Raw genomic sequence first — 15,255 nt, forward strand, 5'->3', positions numbered from 1 at the left:
GGGGGTAATGACAAAGCAAAAAATACATGTTTCTATATCTTACATCTCCTTTTTCAAGTCCACAACCACTACATCTACTCATATAAAAAACATGGAAATTGCATAGAAACTCATGTAAACTTTATTTCTGAAGGCAGTTTGTAACAATAGACAAACTACGTTGCTTTCAGTTCTCATTTTAGAGTCAGGTAAATCACCCTGGCAACTCTGAGTCCATTGTTTGCTATATTTTCCTTTCTTTACTTTTCCCACAGACCAAAATGTGTGTTTAACATCGAGATAAACATTACATAGAAGACAGTAAGTTGTCTAGACTGTGTATTCATGGTCTTAGGCCGTGATAATCCTGGGTCATACATTTCACTGATCACTATGTTAAGGAAAACCGTAGAAGATTTGGACCCACTCCTCACCACAGGGGAATATGACCAATCCTAACTCTGCCATTGTCTCTGGTTGTCCCAGGACCTTGTTATGATGCTTCTACATCATTCAGTTCACATGGATAAAAAGGTGTGATGGGTGTGATACATGAAAAGGTGTGATATGGTGATAAATAAAAAGGGGTGGGGTGATGGTGTGATGGGGTGATAAATTAAAAGGTGTGATGGGTACAATAAATAAAAAGTTGTGATGATCCGCGGACCCATCACAGACCCATCATACCTTTTTATTTATCTGAATTCACAGATTTTATGCACGAACCAAACCTCTAGAGGTCCCCTTTTGATTACATCATTCAGTTCTCCATGAAGAGGATGGATCCAAGGCTTCAGCCTTTCTCATCATTCTCCTCTCCCGAATCCCCCTCCACTACCTTTGATACAGTAAACCTATTCTCTCTACCATCTTGATTCTGAACATTCTCGTCTTTGTTGATGTTAGGACCTAGATCGGCGGAGTTTAGGTTCTCTTTTGAGTTGGACACATTAACAGCCTTCGCTCTAGTGTCCCTATCCAGACAGTTCTCCTCAAACACAGGGTCTTTCATAAAGACAGGGTCTCCCATAAAGACCGGGTCATCCTCGATAAGCCTCTGCCCCTCCTCTCCCATCCCAAAGCTGCTTAGTAACATATTGTGACTGATGCTGAGGTGGCGCCTCAGGCGGCGTGGGGAATGCTCCAGGGTTTGGATATTCGTTCCCAGGATGTCACTACAGCTCTTTGAACGACTCAACTCCTTGAATTCCGTCTTTGGCTTCGGCTTCGCGGCAGCGCCAATCTGCCTGATGGCGGTGCTGTAGTCCTCATGCTTCTCAGACAGGAAGTTGAAGATGTCGACGGCGGTGGGGAGGCGGCGAGGGCTGCGGATGTCGTCCTTCTCGGACTGCCATCGATGGTCCAGGTGGTCCATCCTGTGTCTCTGCCTTCTCTTCTTCAGGACCTTGTGGGCCGACACAACCATGTGGACGTTCCAGCTGAAGAACAGAGACAGCCAGGCCAGACCCATGTAGATCCACACCTCTGCAAACACCCGGTACAGCCTTGGGTAGTCTATGTTCGGATTGATACCTGTGGAGTCAAAAAGAGAACATAGTTTAATTAAGTATATGTCACCCTTTCTTCAGCATGGACCAAGCAGGATTGCACCAGGCAATGAATCCACCTCCAAATAACTTCATGATCCTCTAACGTGAATTAGGTGATATCATTCTTCACATATCTCTTTAACATAAACTAATATTTTCTGAGGAATTCCATCTACTTCATGAAAAGCCTATGTAACTACCTGCGACGTAGTCCCCGAAGCCGACAGTGGTGAGGGTGATGAAGGAAAAGTAGAAGCCCTCCAGGTACGACCATCCCTCCAGGGACATGAACACAAACGGGGGGATCACCAGATGTACCAGCAGACCCCACAGGAGGAAGATGGCCGTGCAGATCAACTGGACCTTTTTCTGCAGACGTCACACAGGGACAATCAATCGATCATTCAAATGTATTTTTATAAAGAACTTTGTGACAACTGCTGATGTAAAAAGGGCTTTACAGTGAGCCGGCCTAGACCCCAGAGAGCAACCAAAGCAGAAGCTAAAGCACAGTGAGAAGAACAAGCAATGGCATGTGACACAAGTGACAATGTTAGACCAATCCCTTTGATTTGACCATGTCAATTGTCATTGTGAGTGTTCCACCAGATCTGGTGATAAAGCTAACATGTCTTGTAGGCTAACACTTCTCCATTAGTTGGACCATACAGGATTCAGTAATTAGTACGCAGCTACAGTGGCTAAACGTGGCTTGTCATTGGCTAATCCGCTGTTAATAAATGTTTAAGTCATGTATTGCACCTCCCCCAAAGTCATTGATAGAAATCCAAATCAGCACATTAAACGTGCTGAGAGATTCCCAGTGAGTCTTACCACACTAAGGCCTTTGAGTACCAGGACCTGTCCCAGGCGCTTGGCTCTGTCTCCGAAGAACGAGCCCAGCTCACTAATCCAGGTGAGGCAGAGAGGGATCCCACACAGGCCATACAGGATGCAGAATATACGGCCGCCAGCCGTCTTTGGGGCAACATTACCATAACCTGCAAATCACAAACGTATAGACTTTCAGACAGGGGTGGCAGCTTCCTTTCTGCTATGGTTAGACATTGGGCAACTGAGTTGGCAGCAGTTATCGGAGAGAGATGTACATGATTCATTGTTTCCAGTGTTGTATTCAAGATATTGCCCACCTATGGTAGTGACAATAGTGGCAGCAAAGACAACCGAATTGGTCCAGTCCCAGTTGTTGTAGGTATTCTCTCCAGTGATGGTCACACCTTGTCCAGCAGCGTCTGACACCACCTAGGGAACAGAGTGGCTTATCACACCGTACAAACAGAGCTGATTGGGGTTATCTTAAAAGTTAACGGGTTCCAGTGGGATGAATTTCAGGAGTCTTCACACTCTGGGAAAACACAGCTCTAAAGTTACTTTGGGAATCTAAGTTCACTGAGATTGAGCAAATAAAAATATAAACTGTTCCCACTTTGATTTGTTTGAAAAGAATATTTTAGTCATTACACACAAACAATAGACCCCTCTTATATACTTCCAGAACCTTCAAATAGAAGCACACAGCCGTAATTTATGGACTGAAAACGCCCTCTGTAGTCTCCTAAACACGATCCTAGACAGGAGTGGCATTGAAACATCGGAGGCAACCCGGATATCTAGAGAGACTACGCCCTCTGAAAATATGCTGCCCCTTGGCTATTCCATGATAGCAGAGTGGCACTGAGACTCTGATTTTTCACTATAAAATGTATGTCAAAACAAAAACCAATAATTGCAAAGTTAAACAAAACATACAACTCTGCACAAGGACTACTTTTAACAATTTCCACTGAAAACATATTGGCTTGAAGAACAGTGCAGACGCAAAGTTTGGTAACAGAATGACTGTGCAGTTTTCTGACGTCATTCTGTTACCAAACTTGGCATCTGCACTGTTATCCGAGCAAAGAAAATAACAAACCCGTTCTTCTGAACTGTCCCAGCATGCTGGCTTGACTCCTTTGGTTAAAGAGCAGAGAGATTATGAAAATGCATGCAGGCTCATCACTGGTGTGTTCTGTTGCTATAATCGAAACTTGATTCATAAGCATAGTAGTACTCCAAACTTTTACTGCAACAGTGAAAATAATATATTCAATGCATAACAACATATAACAATAACACAGCCATTTCAGTGCTGCCAAGGACTGAAATGTCCTAACTTGACAAGCTTTGTTTAGATGAAATCATTTCAGATGATCTACAATGTTATTTTTTTCATGTAAAATTACCAACAAAGCATTTGACATCAGGCAGTCCGGACCAAATCTGAACCAATCGGCCTATATTTGGCCCAAACATAGACATTCAGATTTGGTCTGGTCCAGACCGGCCTTGATTTAGCCCAAACACAGACATGGATCTGGCCCACACGGAACAAATGTGTACTTATTTGGGGGCATAGCTCATTAGAATAATACCCAGCAAGTGTTTGTTTTTACATTTATATTTTGGACATTCAGTAGATGCTCTTATCCAGAGTGACTTACAGTCAGTATATTCAACTAAGGTAGATAAACAACAACATATCACAGTCATAGCAAGATTTTTTTTTATCTGTAAATGTTACTCTGAATGTTATTGTAGTTAAAGTGGTCTGTTGGTTCATTCTGTATGCTGGCCTAGTTTGATCATCATTCCTGCCAGTTTTAAAGCATTTGAAAAAGCTTACATAACTGCATGTGATAGATGGGAGCAATAATACATATTTTGTTTCTTACTTAATAGAGCATAGCATGCATTGCATTGAACATTTTGCCATAGAATCAATGGCTGAAAAATACATATTTTCAACGTCTGGAAAATACATATTTTTACCATTCATTCAGCCCCTAAAATGCACCTGATTTCAACGTCCAGAAACTAAGTATTTTCGACATCCATATAACACTTATTTTTATATTTTCGCGGTCTAAGCTTTCATTCAGCACCTGAAATGCACGTGATGTCAACTTCTGGAAAATAGGTATTTTCAACATAATTCTGCTTACTGGGTATGTTTATTATCCAGGGACAACATCCATGGGCCTAAATAGTTGTAGAACAGTAGGCCTAAAACATAGTGGCAATTATACGGTAACAGAGGGATTCTGAGACTCGGATTTCTTCACTTTAAAATAAACAAAAAACAATGATTGCAAAAAAGTTCAACAAACCATACAACTCCACGCACAAGGACTACTTTTAACAATTTTCACTGAAATGTTTACAATACATTTGCTTGAAGAACAAAAGTGCATAGAGTGGTGTGGTTTGTTTAACTTTGCAATTATCGGTTTTGGTTTGACATACATTTTAAAGTGAAAAATCCGACTTTCAATAACTGTTACACCTTGGAATTTCCCATAGTGTAAAATACAATTTTAGAGATATAATAAAGTTCCAATGCAGACCAAGCTGACAACACAGTAATGATAATCATTAAAACACAGATTGGGAATATAATACATGCATTCTTAATTGAATCCCTACATACCCCCAAAATATAGTTCAGATCTTCTTTAGTCAAGCACGGATATGTTTTAAGAATGTTTTCCTTTTGACGGGAATATTCGGATTTGGCCAGTTTCCAATTGGGTTCTTCAAGTATTTGAAATATTGCTGCCCCGATCGATAGGTAAAAAATTATACCTGACGTTAATACAGGACCCTTATCAGACATTGCCGATCACTTAAACATACTCCTCATTATAAAACGCGCATCAAAATTGTTGCCCAAAACAAAAAAATAGGACGCGTGTTGCATTCAAACTTCTCTTCCTGGTTCCTGTGCTGGGTAATTACAAACGTGGGAGACTGGGATTGTGATAATATAATGGAGGACACATTCAATCCAGTCCACATACAAGACATCGTTTCAGGTGTGCGCCATTGTTTAGCCTATAGTATAATTTTCAAAGAGACATAAAAACGTTATAAGTGACTTTGTGATTTGTACAACCTAGCTATATGGGTTTAAAGCTGGAATCCGTAGCTGTGAAACTGCCACGTTAGCCCAGCTACTTCAAACAACGAACACTGTTTTTCCCCCCTCGAACATCATTGCACGTCATTGCAGCGCGATAGAACAGCAGATGATGTACTTCTCAAACTTCATAAACCAAGATAAATCAATAAGAAATGCGACCAGTGGCACTGTTCACTGTATGCTGATCTCAGATGTAATGCTGTGTGGATTAAAGGTCTCAAATGAAATATCTTTATTGAGTTTTGACTGATTGAAAGTCTGACTGGGGATGTGTTTCTGAAAAGCAGCCAAATAGACGTCTACCCTTAGGAAAAAAGATTGCAGTATAACTGTAGTATGCTGCAAAGACTGCGCCCCAAATAACACCGTTTTTTTTACTGCGGTAATTTTGCAGTGTAACTGCAGTTCAACTTCGGTACACTGCGTCCAAAATACCACAGTTGACTGTTGTTACTGAACTTTTACTGATGTTTCAAAAATGTACAATTTTTTTTGTAAGGGTGTAATTGGTTTAGATTTGGTCTGGTCCATTTGGCCCAAACATTGATGTCTATGTTTTGTTTGGACAGCACAGTAGAGTAGAGAGCTATACAGTAACCGACTACATGACATTAACAAAAGTAGAGTACAGTACAATACAGTATAGTTCAGTACAGTAGAGTATAGTACTGTAGTAGAGTTAAAATGGTTATTCCAGCGAACTTCTAATTATTAGAATAGTACACAACGCAGAACAGAACAATCAGGTTGAGGGTCAGTGGCCAAAAGCCCGCGAACAGGAATATTCCAAGTTCAGACAGAAGGGGGGAGTCAGATCGCCAGGAACTTTACTTTTGGTTTCTAATTTTAATTGTTGCGCTACTGGTGATGCCTGTTGATGTTAGGTAGGCAGCTACAGTAGCTGAATGATGTTAACATCTTCAGGTTTTGTTTCATTAAATGTATTTTACTTTATCTGGGTGCTTACGTCACCTACTAACACCCTGGTACTACCCATAGCTCCCGCTCTCCTCAGTCTGAGAAAACACTGAGAGAGAAAGAACAACTTGTCAGGTGGTGCATTGGAGACTGATGTGTTCCTGTCCTGTCTTTTCACAATACTATTGCAGATCAACATAAAAGCCTAAAAGACAGCCGTGGTGTCGCTCTTCATTTCTTGGTTCTCCTGTGGTGCACAAGAAACCCGCTACAGTACAGTACAATATAATGTACTGAATTGTATCCTACTCTACTCTAATGTACTCTACTGAATCAAACTGTACTGTACTGTATTATCCTGTGCTCTCCTGTACTGAACTGTGCCATACTGTGCTGTTCAAACTTGTGAAGCATAGCCTAGACGTCTATGATTCGTTCAGATTTGGTCTGGTCCGGAGCAACCACATTTGTACTTATTTGGGGGCCGAAGCTCATTAGTATAATCTCCAGTTTGCAAGTGTTTGTTTTTTACATTTACATTTTGGTCATTCAGCAGATGCTCTTATTCAGAGCGACATACAGTCAGTGCATTCAACTAAGGTAGATAAACAACATATCACAGTCATAGCGAGACAGAAAATATGACAGAGAATTTTACTGAGAATGTTATTGTAGTTGACGTGGTCTGATGGTTTATTCTGTAGGTTGGACTACTTTGAACATCATTGCTGCCAGTTTGAAAGCTTTTGAAAGGCTAACATTAGTGCATGTTTACAGATGGGAGCAATAATACATATTCTATGTTGCAATCTTCCCCCGGCTCCTCTTTCCTATATTAAATGGATTTAAAATGTATTATTGTGATATTGTGTTTACGTCATTGAGAATGTATGTACAGTTTAAATTTGGCCATAGAATTAATTACCAAAAAAAAAAGTCTGTCAATGACGTCTTTTTACCTTTCATTCAGAACTGAAAACGGACCTGATTTCAATGTCCGGAAAATATATTTTCAACTTTCATTGAGAACTGAAAATGAATTTGATTTCAACATCCGGAAAATATGTATTTGCAGCTTTCATTCAGAACCTAAAATTAACCTAACTTCAACGTCAGGAAAATACGTGTTTACAACGTAATTGTGCTTACTGGGCATGTATAATGTTATTAGTGTCACGGTTGTCGTAAGTAGAAGCGGACCAAAGTGCAGTGTGTGTCGTTCCACATTTTATTTACACTGTGAAACTATGCAATACATAAACTAAAGAACAAAACAACAAACTGTGACGCAGCGGTGAAACATACACTACTCAAAAACAATCTCCCACAAACCCAGGAAGAAAAACCCCTACTTAAGTATGATCTCCAATTAGAGACAACGAGGACCAGCTGCCTCTAATTGGAGATCATCCCAAACAAAACCCAACATAGAAATACAAAACTAGAACCTGACAACATAGAAAAACTAAACTAGAAAAAAAAACTGTCACACCCTGACCTACTCTACCATAGAAAATAACATCTTTCTATGGTCAGGACGTGACAATTAGCCTATATGTAGGCTACATTATTGACATATAATAACATTATATGTAGGCTATAATAACTTAATAGCCTACATTATTGCCTTTCATAAAATACAGGTACACACACACACATTTACTTGCCGGCATTGCCTACACACAAGTGCATAATAGAGGCACTAATAGAGTTTGCCAGCTTGGAGTCCCAAAAAACAGAAATGAGTTACCTCTGGTTCATTTAGCCATTCTTTTGCAGGGAAATTAATCGGGAAAGAATGGGGTTTTGGGACAAACGGCAAAAATAAGGTTTGAGGCTAACACAGGCTCAGGAGATCTTATACATTTTGTTTTATGAGATATCAGTCAGTTAACATGACTATGAATTATGAAGCCTTTATGTGCTTGTTAAGATTACATAAATGCTTCAAAATTCACAAAAGGTGATGTTAGCTGAGATGATCTCATGGAACAAAAGGTATAAGAGCTCCTAAACTTGTGTTTACCACAGACGTTATTTTCGGCGTTTATCCAACCCCCCCCCCCCCAAAAAAAACATGAATTTCCACATAGACTTTGGCCAACGAGTTAGTGCCTACAAAAAGACACCATTTACTATTGCTCTCTATAGAATACCACAGTATGACTCATAATACCCATAACAAACAGGGAAATGGTTCCAATCATTTTTACACCATTCATTTTCCCCATAAGGGATTTTAGAAACACTTAAAATAAGGCATGTGTTTTGTGTAGGCTTACCCTGGTGTGATGTTTTGATAACAGTGTAAATCTCTCTAGGACAAAGTGACTTTCATCAATATATTTGCCTGTATTTACCCTCCCCCAAAATGAAATGTTAATTAGCTGCTAATGTGGCTATCATAAAGAACTACAAATCCCATGATGATCTGGACGAGCCTGCCGAATCGAGGCAAAGGTAAAAAATCTCTGGATTAACTATCTAATGTTAGCTAAATGGAGTAATTCATAAATTGGCAAAATGTCTTTAAATTGACAACTCTGTGAACTGTCTTTTGCAAGTTTGAAATTGACACAATACCAGTTAGCAAAGATGTCAGCTACAGATGACATGCAGGAGCTTGCAGGGATTTGTAGTCTTGCATGATTACTAATTTGATGCTAATTAGCATTTTAGAATCTGAGTGTAAATAAAGCTGAAAAGTCACCTTGTCTGAAAAAGATTTACATGCTTATCAAAACATCACGCCAGGGTTAGCCTGACTTGCCTAGGTCAATAAAGGTTAAATAAAATGTTTAAAAGCCTACATGAAACACAGGCCTTATTTTAAGTGTTTCTAAAATCCCCTATGGTAAAAATTAATGGTTGAAAAATTATTGGAACCATTTCCTGGGCGCCGAAGACGTGGATGTCGATTACGGCAGCCCCCCGCACCTCTCTGATTCAGAGGGATTGGGTTAAATGCGGAAGACACTTTTAAGTTGAATGCATTCAGTTTTACAACTGACTAGGTGTCCCCCTTTCCCTGTTTGATCGCTAGGTTTTATGGGTATTATGACACCTCCGCTGTGGGGCTCAATAGACAGGCGGTAGAATCAGCATCCACAATTTTACATTCACAACATTACAATATTACTCACTCTGGAGTCAATGGGAGGGACTGCCCCTTTCACCATTATCGTGTTGAGCAGGGGGGAATTGCCCTTGTGTTGGGTAGATTAGCTTCTAAACTGACCAGCCCTTTTGGAGCTCACACACACACACAAACACACACACAATCACACACACAATCACACACACACACACACAGAGATAAGAGCAACCGTCATGACACACACACACATTTTCTCCCTGTGCTGAAAAACAAGTGAGAGAGGTGTATCTTCTCTAATGAGGGCTTTATGACATCTTTCCTGTTAGTCTAAGAAAAAACAACTAATGTAACCTATACCGGAAACCTCTGAAAACTCAAATTAGAAAATGTATATCTTATTTTATGAAACTATAACAGTAATCAACAGTTGATAATATATGCGCATATATACTATGCATATTACTAGTAGTATATTTCTAAACGATAGCATTCTCAAAGAGTTGTGGAAAATAAGATAATTCTTAGAGAAAACGAGAAGGTTTAGGACAAAATCAGATGAGGGGGAAAGGATGTATTAATGTGGTCAGGTGGGGAAAAGAGAGCATTTCTGTGGTCAGGTGGGGAAAAGAAAGCATTTCTGTGGTCAGGTGGGGAAAAGAGAGCATTTCTGTGGTCAGGTGGGGAAAAGAGAGCATTTCTGTGGTCAGGTGGGGAAAAGAGAGCATTTCTGTGGTCAGGTGGGGAAAAGAGAGCATTTCTGTGGTCAGGTGGGGAAAAGAGAGCATTTCTGTGGTCAGGTGGGGAAAAGAGAGCATTTCTGTGGTCAGGTGGGGAAAAGAGAGCATTAATGTGGTCACTCAGGTCAGATTAAATACCATATACTATGGTGCTGAACCAGGCAGATAGGCTATGTCATTGTGTTATTTTTGTACCAAGAGAATGTGCCAGGAATGGCCATTGGGTCTAAGTAGTACTATTGGGACAGATGCTCAGACAGCACAGCTGTTTAAATGAAATGTCCCTAAAGCTGCTTCATGCTCAGTCAGGGGTGAATGAACTGTGCTTAGTGCTCACTGCTTTACCCACAGAGACAGGGCTTTCAAATGCATACATCTTTGAGGGCTTTCAAATGCATACATCTTTGAGGAGGAGTGCGTCTTACTGTCATACATGTTTCATATTAATTGTGAATTAAAAAAGTTAACATTTTATTTTAGATGAATAAACTAGCCTTATTACGAAGGTTAAAAGATACGAGGGTAACGGCATCCAGGATAGTTTGAAGTCAAAAAGTATTGTCTCCTCCTTGACATGTAGATTCGTGCAAATTCGTTATACCCTTTATACACAGCGGGATTATAACTGCAGATCCCACAACAGAGAGAGAAATCACGCTGGCACAAGGCCCAGTTGAACAAAGCGTTCTGACCACACATTCCAAACATGTTACGCACTCCACTGCATCAACCTGACGGCACCGTGGTCAGGTAAATAGTATCCCAGCATTGACAAGAAAAGCTGCCTGCTCCAATGCTACCATCCAGCAACATTAGGCTACCATCTATTTTATTTACCCCGCAAGTAGAGCGCATATCATCTACTATCGCTCAAGGTTTGGTTTCTATTGGAGTGAGCACCTGACCTAGTCCGCAGGGGTATCCCCACCCACCCTCAGCTGCCTGCGAGCAGCAGAGACGTGCTTCGTCATTGCAAGACGCGTCACTGGAATACTCGGATCAATATGCTTTAACTTCTGAAGGCGTCGGGAAACACTTGAATTATGATGGCGGAATAATACCAGGAAGAAAACAGGAAGAAACGTCTCACCTCTCAGGTAAATAAAAACGAGCAGTGCCATGTTAGGGAAACATCGAATCTAATATAGAAGGCAAAAATAGGTTTCTTTTTTTTTGCGCAGCAGTCAGTTCAATTCGCTTGAAGTTCAAATTGCGCGGTGTTTGTGGGAATGGGGGGGTTAGACTATGTCAAACACTATAGGGATATTGCAGTTTATTTTCTAAATGTAAGGAAATGAAAAATATATGGACATTAAACGTATAAATGATCGAATGCTATTCCCATCCAAAGAATGGTGGACTGCTGTTCTGGGATTTTATTCGTTGTTTGGACTATGTTTGGACTGATCGTGTTTGACATCTGGCCCATAGACCCCTACAGAGACAACAACAATGTTAACAATTAGTGTAATAATCGGTGTTCAAACGTGTCGTTGGTGGGATACAATTGGAATGGTGTCTGACTACAGCCGTTTAGTCAAAATAACTCGCTTTGCTTCACAAACAGCGTTGCAATTGATCCAAATATAGCCCTAGACTTTGTTATTTCAATAATAGCTATTCCATTTATAAGACTTGCCTCCTTTTGAGATCCGATTTTTGCTTTACTAGCCTATTTCTGCATTGATGTTGAACAGGTGTTTCTGAGCCTACCACAGAAAGCCAGCTTTTGCGCATGGCCTTGTCAAGACAGTCCACTTGCTTATATTTGGAATACCTCCGTTTAATACAATAATACCTGTTATTATTGTTATTTCATATATTTCCTGATTTGTATTAGTCTATTTGATTTAAAAATGATAATATAGGCCTCTTTGGTGTTTCTGTATTTTTACCCTACCCAGAGGCCAGTACCCACCGAGCACAGGAGCCATAGACTTTATTTCTTCACAGTTTTACAATTTAATTAAAAATTAAAAGCTGAAATGTCTTGAGTCAATAACTATTCAACCCCTTTGTTATGGTAAGCCAAAATGCGTTCAGAAGTCAACATTTGCTTAGCATGGACTTTAGCTTACACTAATAGTGTTTAACATGATATTTGGAATGACTCATCTCTGTACCCCACACATACAATTATCTGTAAGGTCCCTCAGTCGAGCAGTGAATTTCAAACACAAATTCAACCACAAAGACCAGGGAGGTTTTCCAATGCTTTGCAAAGAAGGGTACCTATTGGTGGATGGGTAAAACATAAAACTGACATTGAATGTCTGTTTGAACATGGTGAATTTATTAATTTCACTTAGGATGTTGTATCAAAACACTGAGTCACTACAAAGATACAGGCATCCTTCCTAACTCAGTTGCCAGAGAGGAAGGAAACCGCTCAGGGATTTCCCATGAGGCCAATGGTGACGTTTAAACAGTTACAGAGTTTAATGGCTGTGATAGGAGAAAACTGAGGATGGATCTACAACATTGTAGTTACTCCACCATTCTAACCTAATTGACAGAGTGTAAAGAAAGAAACATGTACAGAATAAGAATATTCCAAAACATGCATCCTGTTTGCAACAAGGCACTAAAGTAATACTGCAAAAAAATGTGGCAAAGCAATTCACTTTTCTCTCCTGAATACAAAGTGTTATGTTTGGGGCAAATCCAATACAACACATTACTGAGTGCCACTCCATATTTTCAAGCATAGTGGTGGCTTCATCATGTTATGGGTATGCCTGTAATTGTTAAAGACTGTAGTTTTTCAGGATAAAAAATAAACAAAATTGAGGAAATTCCTAGAGGAAAACCTGGTTGTCTGCTTTCCACCAGACCAAGATTAATACACCTTTCATCAGGACAATAACCTAAAACACAAGGCCAAATTTACACTGAAGTGGCTTAAGAAGACAGTGAATGTTCCTGAGTGGCTGAGTTACAGTTTTGACTTAAATATGCTTGAAAATCTATGGCTAGACCTGGAAATGGTTGTCTAGAAATGATCAACAACCAATTTGACATAGCTTGAAGAATTTTGAAAAGAATAATGGGCAAATGTTACACAATCCAGGCGTGGAAAGCTCTTAGTGACTTATCCAGAAAGACTGTAATCGTTTGTTGTAATGATTGTTGTAATCATTACCAAAGGTGATTCTAACTTGTATTGACTCAGGGGGTTGAATACTTATCAAATCAAGATATATTAGTGTTTTATTTTTCATTAATTTGTTACAAATGACAGAATTTTTCTTCCACTTTGACATTACAGAGTATTTTGTTTAGATCGTCAACAAAAAATGACAATTAAATACATTTTAAGGCCGTCATTGTAAAATAAGAATTTGTTCTTAACTAACTTGCCTAGTTAAATAAAGGTTAAAAAACAAACAAAAAAAAGAATCCCACTATGTAACACAACAAAATGTGAAAAGTCCAGGGGTGTGAATACTTTCTGAAGGCACTGTAGTTTCACAGAGAAAAGCTGACCAATACAACTATGCAATGCAAGATGGCCAGTTTTGTAACATTATATGTATTTCATACATACATTTGTGAAATAGAATTCATGGGGAAGGAATATGCCGAATATGTCCCAAATTGCACCTTATTACCTATATAGTTACTACTTTTGACCAGGGCCCATAGCTCTGGTAGTGCACAGGGAATAGGGAGCTATAATCTATATATTTCAACCCTCCCTGATCTATTTTACTGATGCTATTCCTTTCTCTCACTCGTCTGGAGTGGAGCCCTGTACCTCGTCATGTCTGGGATGTCTCCTGTGTTTCCATGCTGATGTTTGGTGAGTATCCAATTCTATTTTCAGTGCTGCTAAAAGCTGCTCTTTAGAATCATTGGAGTAGGCTGTTTCATGTGTTTATTTAACATCATGTGCTAAATGTTTTACTTGTAGGCAGACAGGAACATGACTGAGGGGCCTGTATTTTGGTCTATGGGAGTCAGAAATACAATATCCCCTTGTTTGAATATTTGAGCTCTAATCACACCAAGCATAGAGCTACATATGTAGGATCTTAATTTGAGCCAGTTTGATACAACTGGAAAATAGAAAATGAGACAGTTGATCTGATGTGTGAGTATGTCTTCTGGCATGCCTGTGCTTTGGTGCTGCTCACCCAGGCTGAAGTAGGGAGTGGTGGCATCACGTCTGGCTGAGACCCTTCTGGCTTCTTTATCTCTCTCAAACACTTGCCGTCCCAACATGCATTGCGGCATCGTGGCGCAATGGAAAAAGTGTTCCCCTCTATGGGTTTCCCCTATGACTCTCAACTGGTGCTGTTAGCACACAACGTGCCAGAATGTTGGTCTTTATCTAACGTGGATTTCATCTAAATAACTGTGTGTTCTAGAGTAGTAATAACTATCACATATAACTGACCAGAACAACCTGCAATGGAGCATTTCTGCTGAAGAACACCACTTTCAAAGACAATCCTGTCAGGAATACTCCTGGGGGAAGCTTTCTGTATGTGGAGGTTGAGCCAAGAACTGTAGTTGTCTCTTTAGCCACCAGGTGGAAGCACAAACTCAGGGATGATTCTACTGGCACAGATACAGGAGGATGAACACTGAATACTGTAAGAACATGAACAGATATAAACACAAAGGCTGTGGTGCACATAGCTTCATAATGCCTATAAAGTGGATCAAGCTGTTTCATAATAGATGGAGCAATGCCTTGACACAGGCCCGTGTCTTTGACTGCTGGTGAATCTGAGAGCGTGCATCATCACCAAGGTTTTACAAACCCTCTGATCTCAGTGATGCAGACAGGGCAGACATTCTCATTGGCGTGGCTATTTTCACAGTCATCTCACTCGTCTGTATTAAATGTTTAGCTCTGTAAGAAAACCTCGGGTGCGTTCAGTGGGTGTGAAACGGGAGAAAATGTACTGAAACAGAGAAGATGCTACCTGAGCTTGTTCAATAACAATTTATTTTCCTTTTCCCCCTTCAAATGTTTTTTTTCTC

At 39.9% G+C, this 15,255-nt stretch overlaps 1 protein-coding gene across 1 annotated transcript; it reads right to left on the minus strand.

The window, feature by feature from the left end:
• Window positions 1-103: 103 nt before the first annotated feature.
• On the minus strand, window positions 104-5,592 carry LOC106605982 (potassium channel subfamily K member 5). The gene is made up of 5 exons (XM_014202017.3): window positions 5,020-5,592; window positions 2,681-2,792; window positions 2,364-2,530; window positions 1,730-1,898; window positions 104-1,512 (listed from the first exon to the last, which is right to left on the minus strand). The coding sequence occupies exons 1-5, from the start codon at window positions 5,203-5,205 to the stop codon at window positions 773-775; spliced, it is 1,374 nt and encodes a 457-aa protein (XP_014057492.3). The 5' UTR covers window positions 5,206-5,592; the 3' UTR covers window positions 104-772.
• Between the last annotated feature and the right edge of the window lie 9,663 nt (window positions 5,593-15,255).

This window comes from Salmo salar, chromosome 05 (genome assembly GCF_965601325.2).
Source record: "Salmo salar chromosome 05, fSalSal1, whole genome shotgun sequence".
NCBI classification, from domain to species: Eukaryota; Metazoa; Chordata; class Actinopteri; order Salmoniformes; family Salmonidae; genus Salmo; species Salmo salar.